This window comes from Kogia breviceps, chromosome 9 (assembly GCF_026419965.1).
Source record: "Kogia breviceps isolate mKogBre1 chromosome 9, mKogBre1 haplotype 1, whole genome shotgun sequence".
Lineage (NCBI taxonomy): Eukaryota > Metazoa > Chordata > Mammalia > Artiodactyla > Physeteridae > Kogia > Kogia breviceps.
Window position 1 is genome coordinate 108629819 of NC_081318.1, and position 22452 is coordinate 108652270.

At 47.2% G+C, this 22452-nt stretch overlaps 2 protein-coding genes across 16 annotated transcripts in view; one reads left to right on the forward strand and one right to left on the reverse strand.

The window, feature by feature from the left end:
* Positions 1–12601, reverse strand: part of C9H7orf57 (chromosome 9 C7orf57 homolog) — a 35180-nt gene extending 22579 nt beyond the window's left edge. For 6 of the 14 annotated variants that reach the window (XR_010842341.1, XR_010842337.1, XR_010842340.1 and 3 more), the window contains exons 1-2: positions 12465–12599; positions 11568–11790 (exon numbers count right to left, since the gene is read on the reverse strand). The gene's annotated coding sequence lies outside the window, so the exon portion shown is untranslated. Of the gene's footprint in view, positions 1–11567; positions 11791–12172; positions 12423–12464 lie in introns of those variants that run through there. The other 8 variants (XR_010842343.1, XR_010842334.1, XR_010842335.1 and 5 more) reach the window with 7 other exon arrangements.
* The window catches only part of VOPP1 (VOPP1 WW domain binding protein), a 98855-nt gene continuing 88065 nt past the window's right edge, over positions 11663–22452 (forward strand). For both annotated transcript variants that reach the window (XR_010842328.1, XM_059074574.2), the window contains exon 1: positions 11663–12256. Coding sequence is in view for 1 of the 2 variants with exons in the window: in XM_059074574.2 (XP_058930557.1) it covers positions 12203–12256 (54 nt within the window). In the remaining variant the exon portion in view is untranslated. The remainder of the gene's footprint in view (positions 12257–22452) is intronic.

A 22452-nucleotide genomic window follows, 5' to 3' on the forward strand; every position in this document is an offset into this window, starting at 1 on the left:
GAAAGGAACAGAGAAAAACTACAAAAACAACCAGGAAACAATTAACAAAATGACAATAAGTACATATCTATCAATAATTACTTTAAATAAAAATGGTCTAAATGCTCGAATCAAATGACATAGAGTAGCTGAATGGATTAAAAAAAGAAGACCCATCTATATGCTGCCTACAAGGGACTCATTTCAGATGTAAAGACACATAGACTGAAAGTGAAGGGATGGAAAAAGACATTCCATGCAGATAGAAAAGAAAAGAAAGCTGGAGTAGCAATACTCATATGAGGCAAAATAGACTTTAAAACAAAGACTGCAACAAGACAAAGAAGGGCATTACATAATGATAAAAGGGTCAATCTAACAAGTGAATATAAGATATGTAAACATTTATGCATCCAACATAGGAGCACCTTAACATATTAAGCAAATACTAACAGAACTAAAGGGACAGTAACACAATATTAGTAGGGGGTTTTAATACCCTACTTACACCAACAGACAGATAATCCAGGCAGAAAAACAATAATGATAAAACAGTGGTCTTCAATGACACATTAGAGCAGATGAACTTAACAGATATATATAGAACATTCCTATTCTCCAGGATAGGTCACATGTTAGGCTACAAAAGAAGTCAATAAATTTACCAAGATTGAGTCATATCAAGTACCTTTTCCAACAACAGTATGAAACTAGAAATCAATTACAAGAAGAAAATTGGAAAAAATACAAATATGTGAAACTAAACAACATGCCACTGAATAACAAATGTGTCAATGAAAAAATTAAAAAGGAGGGGGGAGTGGCCAATATGGCAGAGTAGGAAGACACTAAGCTCACCACCTCCACGGGCACATCAAAATTACAACTATTTGCAGAGCAACTATCAGGGAGAACAACATGCAGACTAACAGAAAAGAATTTATACAACTAAAGATATATAGAAGGAACCACAGTGAGACAGGTAGGGAGGGCAGAAAGATGGCATAGTCAAGACACATACCTCAGGATGGGAGACCCACAGACAGGAAGATAATTACAATTGCAGAGGTACTCCCCAAGGAGTGATTGGTCTGAGCCCCACATCTGCCTCCCAAGCCTGAGGGGTTCTGCACTGGGAAGATGAGCCCCCGGAACATTTGGTTTTTAGGCTGGCAGGTCTTACTTTCAGGAGAACTAGAGGGCTGTGGGAAATAGAGACTCCACTCTTAAAGGGCGACACAAAATCTCACATGCTCCAGGACCCAAGGCAGAAACAGTAATTTGAAAGGAGCCTGGCTCAGACTCACCTGCTGACCTTTAAGAGCCTCCCATAGAGGCAGGAGGCAACTGGAACTCACCCTGGGGACATAGATACTCGTGAGAGTCATTATTGGGAACTCATTCTACCACAGGGACACTGGTACTGGCAGGCACCATTTTGCAATCCTCCCTCTAGCTTATTAATATCATGACCCAGTGCGGCCCGTCGGCCTTTTGGCACTAGTCATGGGATGCTCCAGGCCAAGCAACTAGGCAGACAGTGACACAGCCCCACCCACCAGCAGACTAGCTGCTGTCTGAACCTCTAAGCTCCCTGCTGCACTGAGACCCAGCTGCACCCACCACAGGGCCCAGGACACGCCCCCATGCACAATTGGGCTGGCACAAGTTCTAGGACCCATGGGGCCCCACAAACAGCCACCCCAAGACCTGGACCTACCTACCAGAAGGCCAACACCAGCCCTGTGACACCCTCAGGCCATGATCCCACCCACCAGCAGGCTGACACTTCCTCAGGACCCCCCAGGCTATGGTGCCATCCATCAGCAGGCTGGTACCAGGACTGAGACTCCCTAGACCATGCAGACAGATGTGAAAGGACCTGCCCCCACCCACCAGCAACCCACAAACTTCATACTAATCAGGGTCTGGCAACCAACAGGACTAGAGGCCAGCCACACCAAGCAGCATGCCCACAGGAGTCAGCCTATCATAACAGAAGGGCCTGTGCAGCCCACACAGAGGACACACCTAGAGCATATAGCTCTGGTGACTAAAGGGGAGAGTGCTGCTGGGCCTCATAGGATGTCTCCTACATAAGGCCACTTCTCCAAGTTCAGGAATCATAACCAACCTACCAAATACATAGAAATAAAAACAGAATTAGGTAAAATGAGGTGACAGAGGAATATGTTTCAAACAAAGGAACAAGGTAAAACCCCAGAAAAAGAGCTAAGTTAAGTAGAGATAAGCAATCTACCCTACGAAGAATTCAATGTAATGATCATAAAGATGATCAAAGAATGTGGGAGAAGAATGGATAACACAGTGAGAAGTTAGAAGTTTCTAACAAAGTGTTAGAAACTATAAGGAAGAAGCAAATATAGATGAAGAATAAAATAACTGAAATTAAAAATTCACTAGAAGGAATCAGCGGTAGATTAGATGATACAGAGGAATGAATCAGTGAACTGAAGACAGAGTAGTGGATCTCACTCAAGCTGAACAGAAAATAATTTTTAAAAAAATTTTTTTAAATGAGAACAGTTTAAGACACCTGTGGGACAACATCAAGTGTACTAACATTCACATTATAGGGATCCCCAAAAAAAGAAAGAAGAGAAAAGAGCAGAGAAGATATGTGAAGATGTAATAGATGAAAACTTCGCTAACCTGGAAAAGAAAACACACACTCCATGTCCAGGAATCACATAGAATCCCAAACAAGATCAACCCAAAGATGACCACACCATCAGATACTGTAATTTAAATGGCAAAAAAATAAATATAAATCGAGAATATTAAAATCAGCAAGGGCAAAGCAACTAGTTACTTACACGGAAACTCCCAAAAGACCATCAGCTGACTTTTCAGTAGAAACTCTGGACACCAGAAAGGAAGTGGCACAATATGAAAGGAAAGGATCTACAACCAAGAATATTCTACCCAGCAAGGCTTTCATTCAGATCTGATTGGGAGATCAAAAGTTTTACAAAGAAGCAAAAGCTAAAAGAATTTGGCACCACAAAACCAGCTTTACAAGGTATGTTAAAGAGACTTCTCTAAACAGAAAAGATTACAACAAGAAATATGAAAATTACAAAAGGAAAAATCTCATTTGTAAAGGCAAACATATAGTAAAGTTAGTAGACCAGACACTTACAAAATTAGTAGGAAAGTTAAAAGAAAAACTGGTCAAATCATCTTAATCCAGAATAAGTAGTTAAGGAATACACAAAACAAAAAGATGTAGAATATGATGTCAGAAACAGTAAACGTGTGGTGAGAATGGAGTAAAAATGCAGATTGGTGAACTACGTTTGAACTTAAGGGATCAGCAACTAAAAATATTCACATGTATAATAAATATAATGTATATATGTACATCTTTTTTGTTTTTCTATATGTATAAATCCTATGGTAACCACAAACCAAAAATCTGTAATAGATAAACACAAAAAAGAGAAAGAAATTGAAACATAACACAAAAGATAACCATCAAATCACAAGTGAAGAGAGTAAAAGAAGAAGGAACAACAAAGAACTAGAAAAATAACCGTAAAACAATTAACAAAATGTCGGAGAGACCTTCAAGATGGTAGAGGAGTAAGACATGGAGATCACCTTCCTCCTCACAAGTACATCAGAGATACATCTACATGTGGAACAACTCCTACACAACACCTGAACGCTGGCAGAAGACCTCAGACCTCCCAAAAGGCAAGAAACTCCCCACATACCTGGGTAGGGCAAAAGAACAAAAAGAACAGAGACAAAACAAGAGGGACAGGAGCTGCATCTCTGGGAGGGAGCTGTGGAGGAGGAAAAGCTTCCACACACTAGGAAGCCCCTTCACTGGCAGAGACAGGAGGTGGCAGGGGGAAGCTTCAGAGCTGCGGAGGACAGCGCAGCAACAGGGTTGCGGAGGGCAAAGCAGAGAGATTCCTGCACAGAGGATCAGTGCCAACCAGCACTCACCAGCCTGAGAGGCTTGTCTGCTCACCCACGGGGGCGGGTGGGGGCTGGGAGCTGAGGCTCGGGCTTCGGAGGTCAGATCCCAGGGAGAGGACTGGGGTTGGCGGCGTGAACACAGCCTGAAGGGGTTAGTGCGCCACGGCTGCCGGGAGGGAGTCCTGGGAAAAGTCTGGAGCTGCCGAAGAGGCAAGAGACCTTTTCTCTGAGTTTCTCTGAAACTCTCTTCTCCTCTGAAACTATCAGAATCTGTCCCTTTATATTTACGCCTTCTGAGGACCCCAAGGTTAAACTCTTAATTTCTTACACTCCCTGGACTAAAGCTGAATTGTGAGCCAGTCAAAAATGTCCCAGAGTAATGCAGATCCTCATAAATTGACTGAATAATTCAATAGTCATTCAAATGTATCAGCCTGGGTTCACTGACTTATTCTTGTTCATATGCTTGTCAGCGAAGGGCAGGCCCAGCACTGGGTGAAAAGCACTAACTGGGAAAATCGTGAAAGATCTCTAGAGTTACAACTGGGAGGCCCACCCTCTTGGCTATAAGAGGCTAACATTATACAACCAGGCTCAGGCAATCGCTAGACGACTTCACCGAGCAATGCCTAGGGCTTTTCCAAAGTCTTTTGGTTGGAACAAAATTCGGTCTTGTGCACAGAAGTCTGATGAACCTGTTCATGAATATTATAATGGAGTTCAGGTTGTTTTTTTTTTTTTTTTTTTTTTTTTTTTTTTTTTTTTTTTTTTTTTTTTTTTTTTTGTGGTATGCGGGCCTCTCACTGTTGCGGCCTCTCCCGTTGCGGAGCACAGGCTCCGGACGCGCAGGCTCAGCGGCCACGGCTCACGGGCCCAGCCGCTCCGCGGCATGTGGGATCTTCCCGGACCGGGGCACGAACCCGCATCCCCTGCATCGGCAGGCGGACTCTCAACCGCTGCGCCACCAGGGAAGCCCATCAGGTTGTTTTTAAAGAAATGTCTGTAGAGAACAAACTTACGGTTACCAGGGGGGAAGGGAGGGGAGGGAGAGTTAGGGAGTTTGGGATTGACATGTACACACGGCTATATTTAAAATGGATCACCAACAAGGACCTACTGTAGAGCCCAGGGAACTCTGCTTAACATTACGTAACAACCTAAATGGGAAAAGAATGTGAAAAAGAATTAAAAAATAAACAAAGGAAGAAAAGTCTGGTCTTCCAGATGTTCGCTCCACTGAGTAGCTTTTAACTCTGCTTATTAATTGGCCAGACCAGGAGCTTTCCCTTCTTAGTAAAAAGGACCAGGATTGGGCTTCCCTGTTAGTCTGGCAAACCAGCCCTCTCACACTCCAGACGAGTCATCTCAAAGGAAGACTGCTAAAATTCATAATCTTCAACTCCAGTAAATGAAGGCCCCCAAACAACACCAAAACCTTCCTATTTGTTGCTGCTATTATTGCACAGAGCCAGGACATTGGAAAAGAAATTGTTACAAACTCTTCAGGTACCTGCAGCCCTGTAACCAGCCTTTCTAACGTACTCCCAATTCTCAAAGATGGGGCTCCGTAGACGGGGCTCTTCCCAATTCTCCCTCTTAATTGGCTGGGAGAAACGTTCCTCCGGATGGGGGATGAATCTCTTCCAGTACGAATTGACCCCAGAGCCACACTTTCAGTGTTCAGCCCCACTACTATAAAGCAGCCCCTGCATCAGAGGACTCAAACTGTTCAAACAGTGGGGCTCTCTAATGAACCTCAAGAGGTTCCTGTCTCTGAACCTATTCCCCTTTATTTAGGCCCTTTGAGAGATACACACTCTTTTCTCCTGGAATTTCTCTCTCCCCCAAGGGGAAAATGATTCTAGAAATTGACAGTGGTCATCAAAGTACCCACCACATGAATTAAATGACCCTTTGACATCTTTTATTTGTCCCATGTCTGATGGTACCAGAGCTGATTCTGGAAACACTGATCATTTGTCCCTGTTGAGTCAGCTACCACCCCTCCTTATGGGCAAAATCTCCAGCTGACCCCTCAAATCCTCTTAATCAATGTCCTACAAGTAAAGAAGCCCTTAAAGGTATAAAGCCCATAACAGAAGATTACAGGCTCAAGACCTCATACTCCCTTGCACTAATTCCTGTAACACCCCCATTTTACTGGCAAGAAAATCTAAGGACCACGGGTGGAGGTCTGTCCAGGACCTCCAAGCAATGAACAACTTAAAAAAAAATTTATTTATTTTTGGCTGTGCCGGGTCTTTGTTGCTGCAAGCGGGTTTTCTCTAGTTGCCGCGAGCAGGGGCTACTCTTCGTTGCGGTGCACCGGCTTCTCATTGTGGAGCATGGGCTCTAGGCATGGGAGCTTCAGTACTTGCGGCACGTGGGCTCAGCAGCTGTGGCTCATGGGCTCTAGAGCGCAGGCTCAGTAGTTGTGGCACACAGGCTTAGTTGGTCTGCAGCATGTGGGATCTTCCCCGACCAGGGCTCGGTCCCCTATCCCCTGCGTTGGCAAGCGGATTCTTAACCACTGCGCCACTAGGGAAGACATAAACAACTTATTTTTTTAACACCTCGTTGTTCCTAATCCTCAGATGTTACTAACATTCATTCCCACCAGAAGCAGATTCTTTACTGTAATTTATTTATGCCGTGCATTCTTTAGTATTCTGGTAGATGAACTAGCCAATACCTTTCTGCCTCCGTTTGGGAAGAAAAACAACTCCCCTGGACAGTAATGCCTCAGGGTTATACTGAGAGTTCTTCTTACTTCTCACCAATCCTGAAGGCTAACCTGGAGGACAAAAAATTCCCTAGAGGTTCTACTTTGTTGCAACGTGTAGATGGTCTGCTTCTTTGCTCTCCTTCTCAAGCCTCCTCACAGGAAGAAAGCATCCACTTGCCGAGGCTTTTAGCCTTAAAAGGACATAAGATCGCCAAAGAAAAATGCAGTTTGCCCAAATCCAGGTTCAATATTTAGGGCATCTGATAACAGAACAAGGCTATACTTAGATCCAGATAGACTTCATGGTGCCCTAAGTTTCCCTAAGCCCCAACGGGGAGCTTTTCTCAGGGTGCTGCCGAAATTGGATTCCAAGTTCTCTGTTATGGCCAAGCCTCCGTATGCTCTACTCAACAGTAACCACCCCACGTAATTTTGTGGGAAGAACCGAACAACACAGCCTTCAAGGCCGTGAAGGCCTTGATGAATCCCCCTACCCTTGGCCATCCCAATGACCAGACTCCCCTTTTCCTTTTTGGACTATATACGAAAAGGAAGGAAATGACCTTGGGGCACTCACCCAAAACAGGGGGACCACCGTGGATTCATAGGGTATCATAGCCAGCAACTGAATCCTGCGGCCTTGGTTGGTGCTTAGAGCCGTTTCAGCTGCTGCCCTTTTGGTTAAGGCCACCAAGAACATTGTGGAATCCCTCTTAAGCAGTTTTGTCCTTCATGCAGTAGAAGCTCTCCTGAATTGTCATGACACTCAACATTGCTCAGCCAGCTGCCTCACTCCTAGGGAGTCTTTATGTTACCAGCTCCCCCCGTAACTCTTTCACATTGTAATAACCTTAATCCTGCTACTCTTTCTCCCCTCTGTCACTGACAATACTGATTGCTTAATGCTGACGGGACACCTCCTGACTCCTTGTAAAGATCTACAGGAAATTCCACCGGGTAACATAGACTTGTCATGGTTCGCCGATGATGACAGCGGCAAATGTCGTGCTGGGTGTGTTATTGCAACTCCTTTTGATGTTGTTGAGGCAGCAGCTTCACCTATGGCTACTTCAGCCCAACAGCCTGAATTCTACGCTCTTACGAAAGCTTATACTTTAGCTAAGGGCAGAACTGCCAATATTTATATTGATAGTAGATATGCTTTTGGAGTACGTCATGATTTTGAAATGCTGTGGGAGCCATGTGGCTTCCTTACTTCCAGTGGAAACAGAATCTAAAATGAAGTGTTGAATGCAATACTTTTATCTGCTGTTTAAGCTGTCAGTAAGATTCCAGGGCATTCTAAACTTTATTCTCTGGAAGCTAAGGGAAATCACCTTGCCGACAGTTCTGCAAAGAACGTTGCCTTTCAAGGGATCTACAGCAGTCAGGCCACTTTCATAGTGCAAAGGCATATCTTCCCCAATGATAATTTAGAAAAACTGGCTAGAGGAAAAGATTATCCCTACCTGGGGAACTCCCCTCGAACTTCATAATGATGGAGGAACCCATTTTACTGGCCAGGTGCTTTGACAAGGCTATGCTGTTTGGCCGGTTTTACAACACTTTCACTGTGCTTACCACACAAATCCTCTGGTTTAGTGGAATGCACTAATGGCACCATTAAGACTCAACTGGCAAGATTTGTAGAGACGCTCTCAATAGATTGCTCACAAGTATTGCTGTTGGTCCTTCTAAATCCACCTCTTTGGGAACTCATAAACTCTCACCCTTTGACATAGTCACAGGATGCCCCTTGTACTTAGCTCCTGCCTCTTTTCACCCACAGCTGATAAGAGTTACTCCAATATTGCAAAGGCCTAATTGTTTCTATTAAAAATAACCATCTTTGGGGAATGCAATCTTTTTACAGTGCATTCTCAGGAGATAAAGACCTTAAGCATCACACCTGGCAACCTGGAGCTTTTGTCAATTGGAAAAGACACCTCCAGAAGGATTCTCTTCAACCTCACTGGAAACGCCCCTATCAGGTGCTGCTAACCAACCCCTGTTCTGCCAAACTCCAAGAAAATACTTGTGGAGTCACATGACACACCTAAAAATAGCACCAGACCCACTTGTACGTCATCTGGTGACCTGATTTACCAGAATTGAAGCAGACGACATCTGATGAGACAACTTTCCCAAGACAATCAGACCAGGCCTGCTACAAGTTTGTAGCTAAACCTTTGATGATGACATAACACTTCAGATGATCTCCAGTGTCTATGATCTTGATAACAGATGCACTTTAGATAAAGTGCCTGACAGTTCTCCCTCCTACTGCTCCTTGTTCCTTGAATGTGACCTCGATAGGCTTCCAATTTGTGTACTTTCCCTCTGATGTGAGGCACTACACCCAGGAAAGATTCTTCCTAACAGTAAGGGATAAAAAGTCACTGAAACTAGAAAAGCTATTCATTAGCAATGCTGTCACAAAAAAGATCTTGATCAAAAGGGGTAAATGTAAAAAATTAGTAAACAGAAAGCTCAATTAAATAGAGTCGGGAGACCAGAAGGAGAGCTCTCACAGCCTGTGATGATAGCAGAGCCCAGCAGGAAGAAGAAAGACTCCTCTTCTTTCTGGGAAAGGACTCAGGCAGAAAGACACAACGGACTCTTTACTGCAGCCATCCCAGTGTTACTGAACACAAGCTCATGTGTCCAATGCACAATGAGTCCAAACAAACCAAAGTGTCTGAATTTGGAGCAAAGAAAGGTTTATTGCAGGGCCAAGTAAGGAGAATGGGCAGGCTGTGCTCAAAAAACCTGACATCCTAGACTGTTCGGAGAGAAGTTTTTACAGGCAAAATTTGGGGTGAGGGCTGCAGGGTGTGTGACTTTCTGTTTGGTTGGTGGTGAGGTAACAGGGCGGTGCTCCAGGAACCTTGCGCTCAGCCTGACGTTACCATCCTCCACCTGGCTGGGGGCCTTAGCTCCTGCAGAAGAACTCAAAGATGTTGTTATGTATATGCTTTGAGGAGGAACCCACACTCTGATTTAATCACTGTACTATTGTTTCTTGATTGCTCCAGCTTTGTTTCCACATTCCCTGATTAGTAATTGTTTGAATCTGCCCTTTGGTATTCAGAACCGTATAGGAGGCTAAGGCCTTTTTCCTACAAACAAAAAATTGGAGAAACAGATAGGATTTGTACTCGGGAGGGCCCCATAGGGTCCTGCTTCGTTTCACCAACTTCTTTTTCCCCTCTATAAAAGTGTACTCTTTATTTTTAATTTTTAAATTTTATTTTGGCCATGCCACACAGCTTGCAGGATCTTAGTTCCCCAACCTTTCTTTTGCCTGCTGGGCCTTGCATGTGGCTAGCCATGGTCCTATACCTCAAACTGTAGTCTGCTGATCTTGTAACTGAACAGGACCCTATGGGGCCTCTGGGGACAGGCCTTCCCCACCATACCCTCTGCTTTAGTTCCTCTCTGAAGTACCTAGATAATAGTATGGGATGCACATTTCCTGAGTGGTTTTGCAAATGTGAAACACTACCCCCTTCCCCCACCAAAAGGAAGAACTACTTGATGAACAAGAGCACATAGCTCCCAGGCCTGGAGCCTCAGGACTGATAATGTTAACCCCTGTGACACCACCCTGCTGCCTCACCATCAGCCAATCAGAGAACTGTGCACAAGCTGATCATCTACCCTGAGACCCCCCCCCACCCCCCTCTTGGCCTTTAAAAATGTTTTGTCAGGGCTTCCCCTGGTGGCGCAGTGGTTGAGAATCCGCCTGCCGATGCAGGGGACACGGGTTCGTGCCCCGGTCCGGGAGGATCCCACGTGCCGCGGAGCGGCTGGGCCCGTGAGCCATGGCCGCTGAGCCTGTGCGTCCGGAGCCTGTGCTCCGCAACGGGAGAGGCCACAACAGTGAAAGGCCCGCGTACCACAAAAAAAAAAAAAAAAAAGCTTTGTCAAAACCCTTTGGGGAGCTCAAGGCTTTTCAGGGAATGAGTCATCTCATCTCCTTGCATGGCCTTGCAATAAACCTTTCTCTGTTCCAACCGTAGAAATAACTGGCAGTCTTATTTGTTTCAGGTCAACAACCCATTAATGAGGGAACCAGAGGATGACGAAGCCGCTTCAAAGGAGAATGCAGGCAACTGACTATGTATACATAGCCAGTGAAAAAGAGGAGAAAAGGAAACTCTTGGGATGAGATCGATAAATCAAGCAGAAACCTGGTTAACGTTCTGAGCTGGCAGAGGTCATTTGCATTTTTACCAGATAAAATCATTTACATCAACACTGGTGGAAAAAATTTGCAACTCTATTACACAACAAAGCTTGTGTTTGGTTTTCTGCGAGTTAACTTCTACCCTTAAAAGAGTAATAAAATGCCCTCACTTAAAATAGTAAGTCAACGTTACTAAAATCCCAGGCAGGCCCCTTGGTGGTCTTGTCTGATAGTGTATTACCATGACAATGAAGGCCACCGAGCATCTTCTTCTGCTTGACTTGCAAGTTCTAGTTCCAACAGGTGTGGTCTGGTGGTGCATGTTTTATAGTCATCAGATGAGTACATATGTTGAAGTCTGGAAAGCGTTCGGGACATGCGTTAGGTAACATCTATTTCCCTGACCCCTCCCTTCACCTCTAGTCACCGGCAGGTTCATGTCCTTTCTTATCCTGTACCCCCTGGTCTGTGCAGTCACCACTTTGCATCCTATTCGTGTAAGTGACTATCTCTCCCTTTAGACACCGGGCAGAGTTTTCTTGCCCCCCTCTATGTACTGGCTCTCCAGCTCAGGGTCTGGTACAACTTACAAGTTCAATAAATGCTTGTTGAATAACTGTGTAAATGAGATGGAATCTGAACCATGTGAAAAAAACATGGTAGGTACGAGGTGGTGGGGGGAGGAAAGTCAGTTCAGCAGAGGCAAGGACATCGCAAACTTACTAGCGGGAGGGTGGGCTCCAATGTGGGCCAGTTGTGCGGGGAGTACAGGCAGGTCCAGCACAGGAGGATGCGGGCATGAAAGCACCACATCTAAGCGAGCGGCGAGGCGCAGGGGTTCTTCCATTCTCCGTCTGCCTCCTCATCCTTTGGCCGTCCTTGCCGTCACACGTCGGGAGGGTGCACCGCCCCACGGTGTGCAGGGACGGGAGGGCCGGTGAAGAACCTGGAGGCACACAACGGGTTCATGTGTCTCCCTCTGCAACGAGCCTCACTCCGCGGAGACTCCGCTGCTGCTTTTAAAAGCCTTACAAGGTCTATTCAGGGGTGACAGGGCGGTCTCCTAGGAGGGACTAAACAGCTGGCCCCTCCCCTCCCATTCGCCAGCCTCCGCGACTCATTTCCCAGCTCCTGGCGCGCGCACTCCGGCGGGGCTGACCCTGACACCCTGTAGCTGAGCCGGGGGCGCGCGCGAGCCGGGAGCGCGCGCGGCGAGGGCTTTCGCGGCTCAGCCCGGCTCCCCGCCCGCCAGCCCGAGCCCCTGCGACTCCGGGCCGGGATCCCGCCCGCCAGCCAGCTGGCCCCCTCGCAGGGGACGTGCTGCGGACCCGCGCCTGCGACCAGGAGGACGCGCAGCCATGGGCCGCCTGGCCGGGAGTGCGGCGGCGCTGCTGCTCGGGCTGCTCGTGGAGGTAGGTTCGGGCCGGGCGGGGCTGAGCGGGAGCGGCACCGAGGCGCCCGGGAGACCGTGGGCGGGAGCCCTGAAGGCTGAGGGCCGAGAGCCACGGCCTCACGGACCGGCACGAGCCCCCGTGCGGAAGGCGTCCGCGCCCTGGTGACGGGGTCGTCCCAGCCCTCCCCGCTCCTCCGACGGTCCTCGGTCCCCCCGCCCCGCGTTACCGATTCTCGCGCGTGGGGAGGACCCGGCAGCGCCCTTTGCGCGCTGTGCGCCCGGCCCCTCCCCTCCCCCGGGGGCTCGGGGTCCCTGAAGCGGCGCAGGCGCAGTCAGGGCGACCGGTGGTTTGGGGCGGGGGCGCCTCCGGGTCGGGGCGCGACCGCGCGGAGACGCGGATGAGGGAGGTGTCACGAGTCCGCGAGTGAGATGGCGGGACTGAGCAGGAGGAAATGTCCCCGCCGGTGAGGATGAAGCGCAGAGTCTTCCGAAGCGAGAGGAAACCCCTGAAGAGCCGGGGTGGTGGCTGTGGCCTTTTGGAGCCGAGGCAGGGGACTTGCTGAAGCGACGGCGGAGGAATTGCTGGTGACCGCAACCTCGTGGGGACCTCGGCTGCCTCCGGCCGGAAAGTTGCGCCCTTGGATGGCGGCCACCCCCTTGTTGCTAAAGCGGGTTCTTTAAAATGGGAGCTAGTGGGGCCCTAGGGTGCAGTCTGGATTAAGGTTTGTTCCATGCCCTGCTCACTTCCATTATTTTGAATGAAATTTTATTAAATTATTGAAGTCAAAGTAAACGAGTGATGAGGTTCTTAACGTTTTCTCTTTTAGGTAGTAAAACTCTGGAAACGACTCCTTGGTTTTCTTCATGTATAAGGAAATCAATGTTACAAAATGCTGGGAGGGAGAGTCTGAGCTCTCCTGAAAAGAAGGTTGATGGGAAAGTTTCTTGCTCCCGGCCTCGCCATAGCAAAGACTTCTGTTTTTGCTCTTCTGTCTCCCAGGCTGAGTGGTTCATGTTTTTTTGTGGAGTGCCCTCCAGTTGCGTCCTTTTCGTTGATTCAGAATTTTATGACCTTAGGTATCACATCTCCTGGGTGATCACCAGACAGATAATGGAGAAGTGAATCTGAGACCGCTATTCACATAAAAACGCATGCATCTGTAGCTACACGTGCAATCCTCCTACTTTAAAATCAGCATTGGGTGAAATTACCTAGCACTTCGTTGCTTCTGCCTCCTGCACGTCTTTAGTGTGTGTGGTGCTGTGCCCTGTATGTAGCCTAGACTGCTTCAAGGACTCAGTTCTTTTCAGAATACTTAAGCCTGGGACACAGCCTCTCAGATCACTCGGAGGGACTGCTCCGAAGGGTTTAGGGAGGAGCCAGGATACAGAGGAGGTTTTTTTAAATATAAAATTATTTATTTATTTTTGGCTGCGTTGGGTCTTCGTTGCTGCGCGCGGGCTTTTCTCTAGTTGCGGCGAGCGGGGGCTACTCTTCGTTGCGGTGCGCAGCTTCTCATTGCAGTGATTTCTCTTGTTGCGGGGCACGGGCTCTAGGCACACGGGCTTCAGTAGTTATGGTGCGCGGGCTCAGTACTTGTGGTGCGCGGACACAGTAGTTGTGGCTCGCGGGCTCTAGAGAAAAGGCTCAGTAGCTGTGGCGCACGGGCTGAGTTGCTCCGCAGCATGTGGGATCTTCCCGGACCAGGGCTCGAACCTGTGTTCTCTGCGTTGGCAGGGGAATTCTTAACCACTGCGCCACCAGGGAAGCCCCCTATTGAGGAGTTTTTGCCAAACAAAAACCAAAACCCAACAAAAAACCCCCAGGTGGTTGGAACATCAAAGGATTACTATTAAAGAAAACTGGACATCTCAGGTTAATGAATTTAGCACTTTTCTGTGTATGGGAAGTTGCAAGAGTTTGAGCATATTGAAATCATTCCTTTGATATGCACCTCAGCTATCTGGGGCCAGTATCCTGTTTTTCTCCATCCTGAATCCCCTCTGGGTGCACAGTCTGGGAGACCGCAGTGGCTGCTGGCTAGATGGCTGCAACATCCTTTGTTTACTGAAATGGCAAGTGACTTTCTTCAGGAATTTATCATCTTAAGAGAGAGTTCAAATCAGGTCTGAAAGGTTCAAATGCTATTAAGCAGAACTGTGACAACACTAAAATTTAAAGGAGTAAATTGATGCTTTCGCAAAGTCAGATATCTAGATGATTGGTAATGTTTGTTTTCATGGGATGGTGTGGTGTAGCCCACTTTTGCACGACTGTCCCAAGCACCTATTTTGTTTGTGGTAGAGAGGTGTCTCTCTGCGGAATTAAGGAGATTTCTTTCTAATGGATCACAGAGAATCTTACACGTTGAGTTCTGTATCTGAGATGTTTTCATCTTAAGTGGTTGCTCTGAATTTCATCTAATATTGGTTGTTACCAGTACGCCTCTGATGCTTTTGAAGTCCTGAATCACATACATAAATGTGCTATTTCTGTTGCCGAGTCTGTGAAGAGGCGCAAAGAGCTCTCTTCAATTTGAGGGCCTAAGACAATTGAGGAAGATGTTTGAAGGCTTCTGACAGCCAGCTGCAACCTGGAATACTTTGTTTCTTTGTTCTGCCAGAGCTGGTTTCACTGTGGCTGTAGTGTAGTTGACCATAAACCACCTGGCAGCCTTTGTGCTGCCCTGGCCCCCTGGCATCCTGTTCCTAGGCAGCACCGCTCAGGGCTGTGTGGGGCGGGATTGGGGCGGGGGTGGGGGTGGGGGTGGGGGGTGTGCTCTGGAGAAGTCCTTGAGCACGGAGGGTGCCTAAAAGTTGTTCAAGAAGGCCTTTCCTCCCCTGCCTCACATCCTTCTATAGAAGTTCACTTACCTGTTAGACAGCTAGACAGCGTATTGGTTTTTCACTTAGCAGACACAGAGTGCTTCCCGTGTTCTAAGCACTTTACAAACATTAACTCGTTAATCTTCTTAGCAATTACCTTTAGTCCCTTTTTTGTGTCAAATGGGGATGTTAAAGAGCTTGTCCGCAGTCTCACTGCTGTGACGGGTGAGGGCTTGAGATGCTAACCCAGGCAGAGGGGCTACGTCTGCCCTATCCTGCGCTTCAGCCTCTCCCACACTGCTGGACACAGAGACATGGAGAGAATCTGTACTCGGTGTGTCCTGAGGCCAGTGGTAGACTCGGACAGGTATGGTCCCATGAAAACAGGTAAACCATCAAAATCCCCTCTGGGAACTCAGCTCCATTTAGGGGACCATGTGAGTTAGCATCCAAACTGTGACGCCGGGGGCTGTTAGCAGCCGTACCCGCACAGCAGGCATCAGCAGGACTGTCCTGGAAGCCCCGGCGTGCGCGCACCCGGACGTCCGGGCAGAGCTGTAAGTAGGAACAGGCTGGGGGAAAGCATTATCCCCTCCCCAGGGAGGCCTCTGGGGAAGCTCATTACCGAAGTGACCTTGCCTTTCTGTTAACCTGGACTTGCCTATGAATCGCAAGGGAAGCCGGTGAGGACCCTTCTTTCGCCTTCCCTCCTCCCCAGTCGCTCTGTGCCAGCTGGGTAGACATCCCAGGCACGTGGGCCAGGGGGGAGGCCACAGAATAGGGGGACCCCACGGCTCTTCTTGGGTCATGAAATTCTAAAGTTGTGTGTTGCCCTCTGTCCACCGGTCTGTGTGCGGCCCTGTGAGCAGTGGCTGCAGGAACAGTGACGGTGCTCAGCGATCTCCCAGTGGCCCTGGCGAACTAGTCTCCTAGTGCACTGGGTTGCAGCCGCAGCATAGAAACTGAAGGAGAAAAGTGGTTCCAAGCCTGAGTAGAAGCTGCAGAGTCATTAGGTGCTGAGCATATGCGCCCCCCGTGGGCTTTTGTCAGAATATGTGGTTTTCTGCATATTGTCACAGCAGTCTCTTTATTTTTTTATTTATTTTTTTTTGTGTGGTACGCGGGCCTCTCACTGTTGTGGCCTCTCCCATTGCGGAGCACAGGCTCCGGATGCGCAGGCGCAGCGGCCACGGCTCACGGGCCCAGGCGCTCCGCGGCATGCGGGATCCTCCCGGACCCGGGCACGAACCCGTGTTCCCTGCATCGGCAGGCGGACTCCCAACCACTGCGCCACCAGGGAAGCCCACAGCAGTCTCTTTACAGAGGTCAGGTTGTTGACACTTTTGTAATATACTGAGCGGTATTTGTTATGCGTTCTGTCCCGACTGAAATGAGCCCAGAAATGTGTAGTGTACTATTTAGTATAAATTGCCCCTGTGCGGGGGGTTTGGGGTTCTGCTGCATCCATCCGTGGGGGAAAGAACTCTGTACTAGGTTATTTTAGTTAAGAGACCGGCATCAGTATCTTTCTGTTCCTCCCCTGGAACCCAAAGCTGGAAACCTTTAAGTGAGGCCGCCATGTGTTTCAAAGTTATTCTGGCCAAAAAACGTCCCTTCTTGGGCTAGAAAAAGGTGTGGTCTTCTTCTATAGAGAGAGGGTTGGAAAGGGAACATTGTCTTTTGAAACTAGGGAAATTCACAGGATTCCTGAGTATGTTTTTAAAGTCCTTTGTATTTTGATGCCCAGGAGCCTTGAAATTAGAACCAAATCATGTTTAAGAGTGTTTTTTGTCTCATGCCAAATGTTTTTTGTACCCTGGAATTGCAATGAATGTGGCAGCCCTTGGATGCCAATTTTCTGAAATAAACTACTGCAACCTTCCCACTCTTTAGAGTTTTTAGAATCTGAGCAACATGCAATTTGAGAGAAAGAGAAGATCGCAGGGAGTTTGTTATCTGTGGAAGCTCCACGCAGGCTGGGTGCTGAGAGCGAGGGGTGGCAGTGATACGTGAACCTGGTGGCGCTGAACTGGGGGAAACTGGCTCCGGGTGTGTGAGGAGGGCCTGGGGCTCTGGGTCCTGACTGGGGGCCCTAATTGGCCCTTGCTTTCCTGTGGCTTGTGCAAACCTGTAAAGACCAACTAGGGGGCCGTGACTCTAGAAGCACATGGATTAGGCTATTGGCCACTGGATTATCTAGCCATGGGATGGCAAGTCATTTTTTTAGAACCTACATTTATCCTCTCAGTGAGGCCTCAAATGTCACCCCCCCCCTTTTTTTAAAAAAAAAAAAGATGTTGGGGGTAGGAGTTTATTGATTTATTTATTTATTTTTGCTGTGTTGGGTCTTCGTTTCTGCGTGAGGGCTTTCTCCAGTTGTGGGGAGTGGGGGCCACTCTTCATCGCGGTGCGCGGGCCTCTCTTGTTGCAGAGCACGGGCTCCAGATGCGCAGGCTCAGTAGTTGTGGCTCACGGGCCCAGTTGCTCCGCGGCATGTGGGATCCTCCCAGACCGGGGCTCGAACCCGTGTCCCCCTGCATTAGCAGGCAGATTCTCAACCACTGTGCCACCAGGGAAGCCCTAAATGTCACCCTTTTGATGAGGCCTTCCTTGACCACCCTATATAAAATTCCAACCCGATTCTCCTCCCAGCACTCTGGCTCTGACCAGTTCTCTCCTTTCTCTGTATCTATTACCTTCAAAGCATGATGGAACATACCTTCCACAATGTTCACATTATAGGAGCGAAGGTTTTGATCCATTTTGTTAACTGAAATATCCCCAGCTCCTGGAACAGTGCCTGGCACACAGTAAGGACTCAGTAAATATTTGAATGAGTAAAAAGAACCATGGTAATGACCCTCGGGAGGGAGCTCACTAGGTCTACGGTAGGAGAGGGGAAGGTTGTTGATTAGCTATGACTCTGAAGGGGGCCTTGTGTGTTAGGACTTAGAGCTAATCATTATTTGAACACCTCTACTGATGGAAACTCACTATCTCAAAGCAAGGCATCAACTTTTTGGACAATTTTAGTTGTTAAAGTTTTCTGTTATACTGAGTAGAAATGTCTGCATTGTTTCTGCCTGGTTCTAGTTCTGTACCCTTGGGCTTTTCAGAATAAATATGATCACATGACAGTCCCTCAGTTGAACACAGATGTGCTGCACTCCACGCACCCCCTGCTCCCCGCCCCGTGTTCTTCTCCAGGCATCATTTCCTTCTGTTATTTCTCACAAGATGTGGTTTTGAACCATCTCACCGTCCTCCCAGCTGCCCTCTGAAAACTGCCAAACTGGATGGATGAACAGTGGTCAGGAAATCATCACTGTCTGAAAAAAATGGTCCTAGAAAAAGGCCACTCGAAGTGAATCCACTTAAAACAGGGATCAAAATTTCATAGTTAATAGTGAGGAAATAGCTTCAGCTTAATTTGGAAAAACAAAGCCCAGATAATAAAAATAAGTTAATTCCATCCCAAGTACCCATTTTTAGAATTGAATCAGTTTGGGCGGGGGAGATTAATTTTTCTCATAAAAGTCTGTGACGCATAATAGCATAGTCTTCACTTGACCTTGAAAGTTAGTGGCATGATCATAGTAAGGGACTTTTCTTTTTTTTTCCAGAATTATTTGCTCGAGTAATCAAACCCCGCCGTACGTCCACCTCTAGCTTCTCTTGGTCTTTTTAAATTCCTATTACTCTGTTTTGGTCATTATTAACGGGTACCTGCCAGACTCTTTTGTCTCTTCCATTGACTTCATGTATCTTTGCGAGATCTGCAAAGTCACTTTGCTGTGCATCTGTGTGGTATTTGTGTTGTACTTGCCTGTGATCCTGACACCGGAGGTTGATTACGGAGTTGCTTGTGTTAAGTGGGCTGCGGTGTTGGTACACTGTTTCAGAAGGAATGAGTTCAGTGTTGAGTGCATTTTGTCATGCAGCCTTTGGCTTGCCTCCCACCTCTACCCCACTGGGACTTGTTTGAACAATAAGGACACTCTGTTCTGTAGATGTGGTCTCAGTGGCACTGTCACAGCCCTTGTTTGGACCTTTGCATTATGCACATAAGCCAAGAGATATACACTGAGTTTGCAGTGACACAGATGTTTTTAACATCTGTTGGTGGTAACCCACAAATCCTCATAACAGTTGTAGAGTGTTGAGTATAATATATAAAACCTAAATTGAGGACTATATACTAATTCTATTTTACATGACTTCTTTCATCTCACCTTCTTAAGCCTGTCAACCTCTGTGTGAATACTATTTTTTAAAATCCAGTACCCTTATGGTTTTGTGCCATATACAGATTTGATTATCATACCATTGTCGGCTTTGCCCAATGGAGTAATAAAAATGTTAAATCGAGCCAGGTCAAAGATGGAGACTTACATCTGGGTTGAAGTAGATGATTGAGATTTTTAAAAAGTTAATTAATTAGTTAATTAATTTTTGGCTGTGTTGGGTCTTCGTTGCTGTGCACAGGCTTTCTCTAGTTGCGGCGAGTGGGGGCTACTCTTAATTGTGGTGCGTGGGCTTCTCCTTGCGGTGGCTTCTCTTTGCTGTGGAGCACGGCCTCTAGGCGCACGGGCTCAGTAGTTGTGGCTTGTGCGCTCAGTAGTTGTGGCTTGCAGGCTCTAGAGCGCAGGTTCAGTAGTTGTGGCTCACAGGCTTAGTTGCTTCGCAGCACGTGGGATCTTCCCGGACAAGGGCTCGACCCCGTGTCCCCTGCATTGGCAGATGGATTCTTAACCACTGTGCCACCAGGAAAGTCCCTGATTGAGATTTTGACTTGGAGAATACTGATGTCCTTAATTTTTAAAAGTCAGAATTTAGCTTTAAACGTGTAGTGTTTTTTGTTTGTTTGTTTTTTTGCAGTACGCGGGCCTCTCACTGTTGTGGCCTCTCACTGTTGTGGCCTCTCCCGCTGCGGAGCACAGGCTCCGGACGCGCAGGCTCAGCGGCCATGGCTCACAGGCCCAGCTGCTCTGTGGCATGTGGGATCTTCCCGGACCGGGGCACGAACCCGTGTCCCCCGCATCGGCAGGCGGACTCTCAACCACTGCGCCACCAGGGAAGCCCACGTGCAGTGTTTTTGAAGTGTTTGATCATCTGCCCTCTGTGAGGAAAGATCCAACAAGAGTCTAGCAAGATATCTAAATGTGGGAGTTATCTGCACTTACGCTGCAGAGCAGTTGAGAGCCTTATACAAGGCCATTGTGTTTGGTGAGTAGGACACGGTGACCTTTGCTGGTTGGGGTTAAGGAGTCAAGTGGTCAGCGAATACAGGGAGGCGATGAATATGAATATATATATTTTCATGAAGTGTAGCCGCATACTTCAAAGCTCTTGATTAGAGCACAACATCCTCAGACCAGAACAGAGAAGTCGTATCTTATAAATCAGGTTTGAAATCGATCGATTGTATACTTGAGGCACAGAAGACACGTGATGGTAGTTAAGTTTCTTGTTTAGATGGTGTCTTAGTGCATTTGAGCTGTCATAACAAAATAGAAAATACTACCTACTGGGTAGTTTATAAACAGCAACATTTCTGGAGGCTGGGAGGTCAGTCAAGGCACCAGCAAGGTCCAGTTCGGTGAGGGCCCTCTTCCTGGTTCAAAGCTGGCACCTCTGGCTGTGTCTTCACATGGTGGAAGGGTAAGCAGCCTCTGTGGGGCCTCTTTTATAAAAGCATCTATGCCACTCGCAAGGGCTCCACCCTTGCAATCTAATCACACCCTAAGTGCCCCTACTTCTTAATCCCACCGCACTGGCGTTAGCATTTCAGCGTGAATTTTGAGGGGACACAGACGTTCAGACCATAGCAGATTTCAGCATAGCAATGTGTTGTGGAATCTCAGCTCTTTGTGTATTGGCTGGGAGTCTTTTGGGTCAATTTCTTAGGCTCTCATTGACTCAACTGAATCACCTGTAAGAAGAGAAGTGCCCCAGGGTAGAGGGAAGCTCTGGGAAAATCCACCACTTGGAATTTAGCTCTGCACAGTTTGGACCAACAGACTGTGAACATTGTCAGTTGTTTCTAAGCAAGGTGACCTTGCCCAGGTTCCCTGCCAAAATGGAGAGAGGGCTCCAAAAATACCTTTTTATTTTAAAATTGTGCTTTCTTCCCTTTTTAGTATATCTGTGACTAGATTGAAAAGAAACTTGGTCATTAGTGTCCAAAACGAGGGAGAAAGGAAGATTGTGATTACTGCCATCTTTGGCTCTTAATTTTTGCTCTGGGTAAAGCAATAAAAGGGTTCAAACTAGTATTCTCTTCCCCTTCAATGCTGTTTGGATGGCGGGGCAGTAGGCAGCATCCACAAAGGTAACATCTTGACTTTTAACTAACTGGGAGTAAAAGCTGAGTGAAACCCTTTGGCTCTTTAGCTGGTCTCCGTCTCTTGGTATCTTGCGATTTATGCCTGTGTGTTGTCCAAAGAATCAAACTATGGCTTCCTGCAGAGAGTGGGGACAGATCTTAAAGTCTTATGGGGAGGGCAGGGAGTGTGGGAGTTTGCTTGTGAGGGTTTGTGAAAGTTCCTAGTTGTGGTACTTTGTTTCCTTAGTTGTATAGAAAACAAGCGGATGAGAAGGGGGTGGGGTGCGTGAAGCAAGTCCCACAGCCTCAGGGCATCGTTCTCTCGCTGCTGCAGGGTCTCCCCACTTGGTTCAAATCTTTGCAACCTCAGCTGCTCTCTACTGACTTCGAGGTACATTCCAAGAGGTGCAGGATTCTTTTTCCGGAACCCTGGCTTCTTTCTATTGTTCTTTTTTACTTATTTCTGGTCACTTTCTTCCTGACCATTTTTCTCTAGCTCAGAGGGCGTCAAACCTTTTGTTTGACAAAAGGTTTAAGGGTACGAAGTCTCTGTGGGGCCTTGAAAATTCTTAAGGAATTTTCAAAAACGATATACCCCTGCACATATTTTTTGAGTTGACATGCGATCTTTTTTATTAGAGATTTTAAATGACTAATGAATTGGATCCAGTGAGATTATTGGATTTGATCTCTTGTGTATTGTGAAAATTAACTATTTAAAATGGAACTAGAACAGCACTCAGTGTATGCAGTGGAGTTTACATACCCGTAGCGGATTTGATACTGATTATTGTAGAGGAAGAATGCCACCTGCCACATCAGTAAACAAAGGTTGTTGCTGCCATCAAGCCCTCAGCCACTGCAGCCTCCCAGACTCTGCACCCTGAGGGGATTCGGGATAGAAAAAAACAGGTTACTGGCCCTAAGTAGTTAAGATGCAGAGCAAAGGAATGATTTCAAAGAGCCTAGACTCTTGCATCTTCCTATGCATAGAAAAGTGCTAAATTCATTAACTTGAGATGCCTGGTTTTCTTTAACAGTAATCTTTTGATGTTCCAACGACC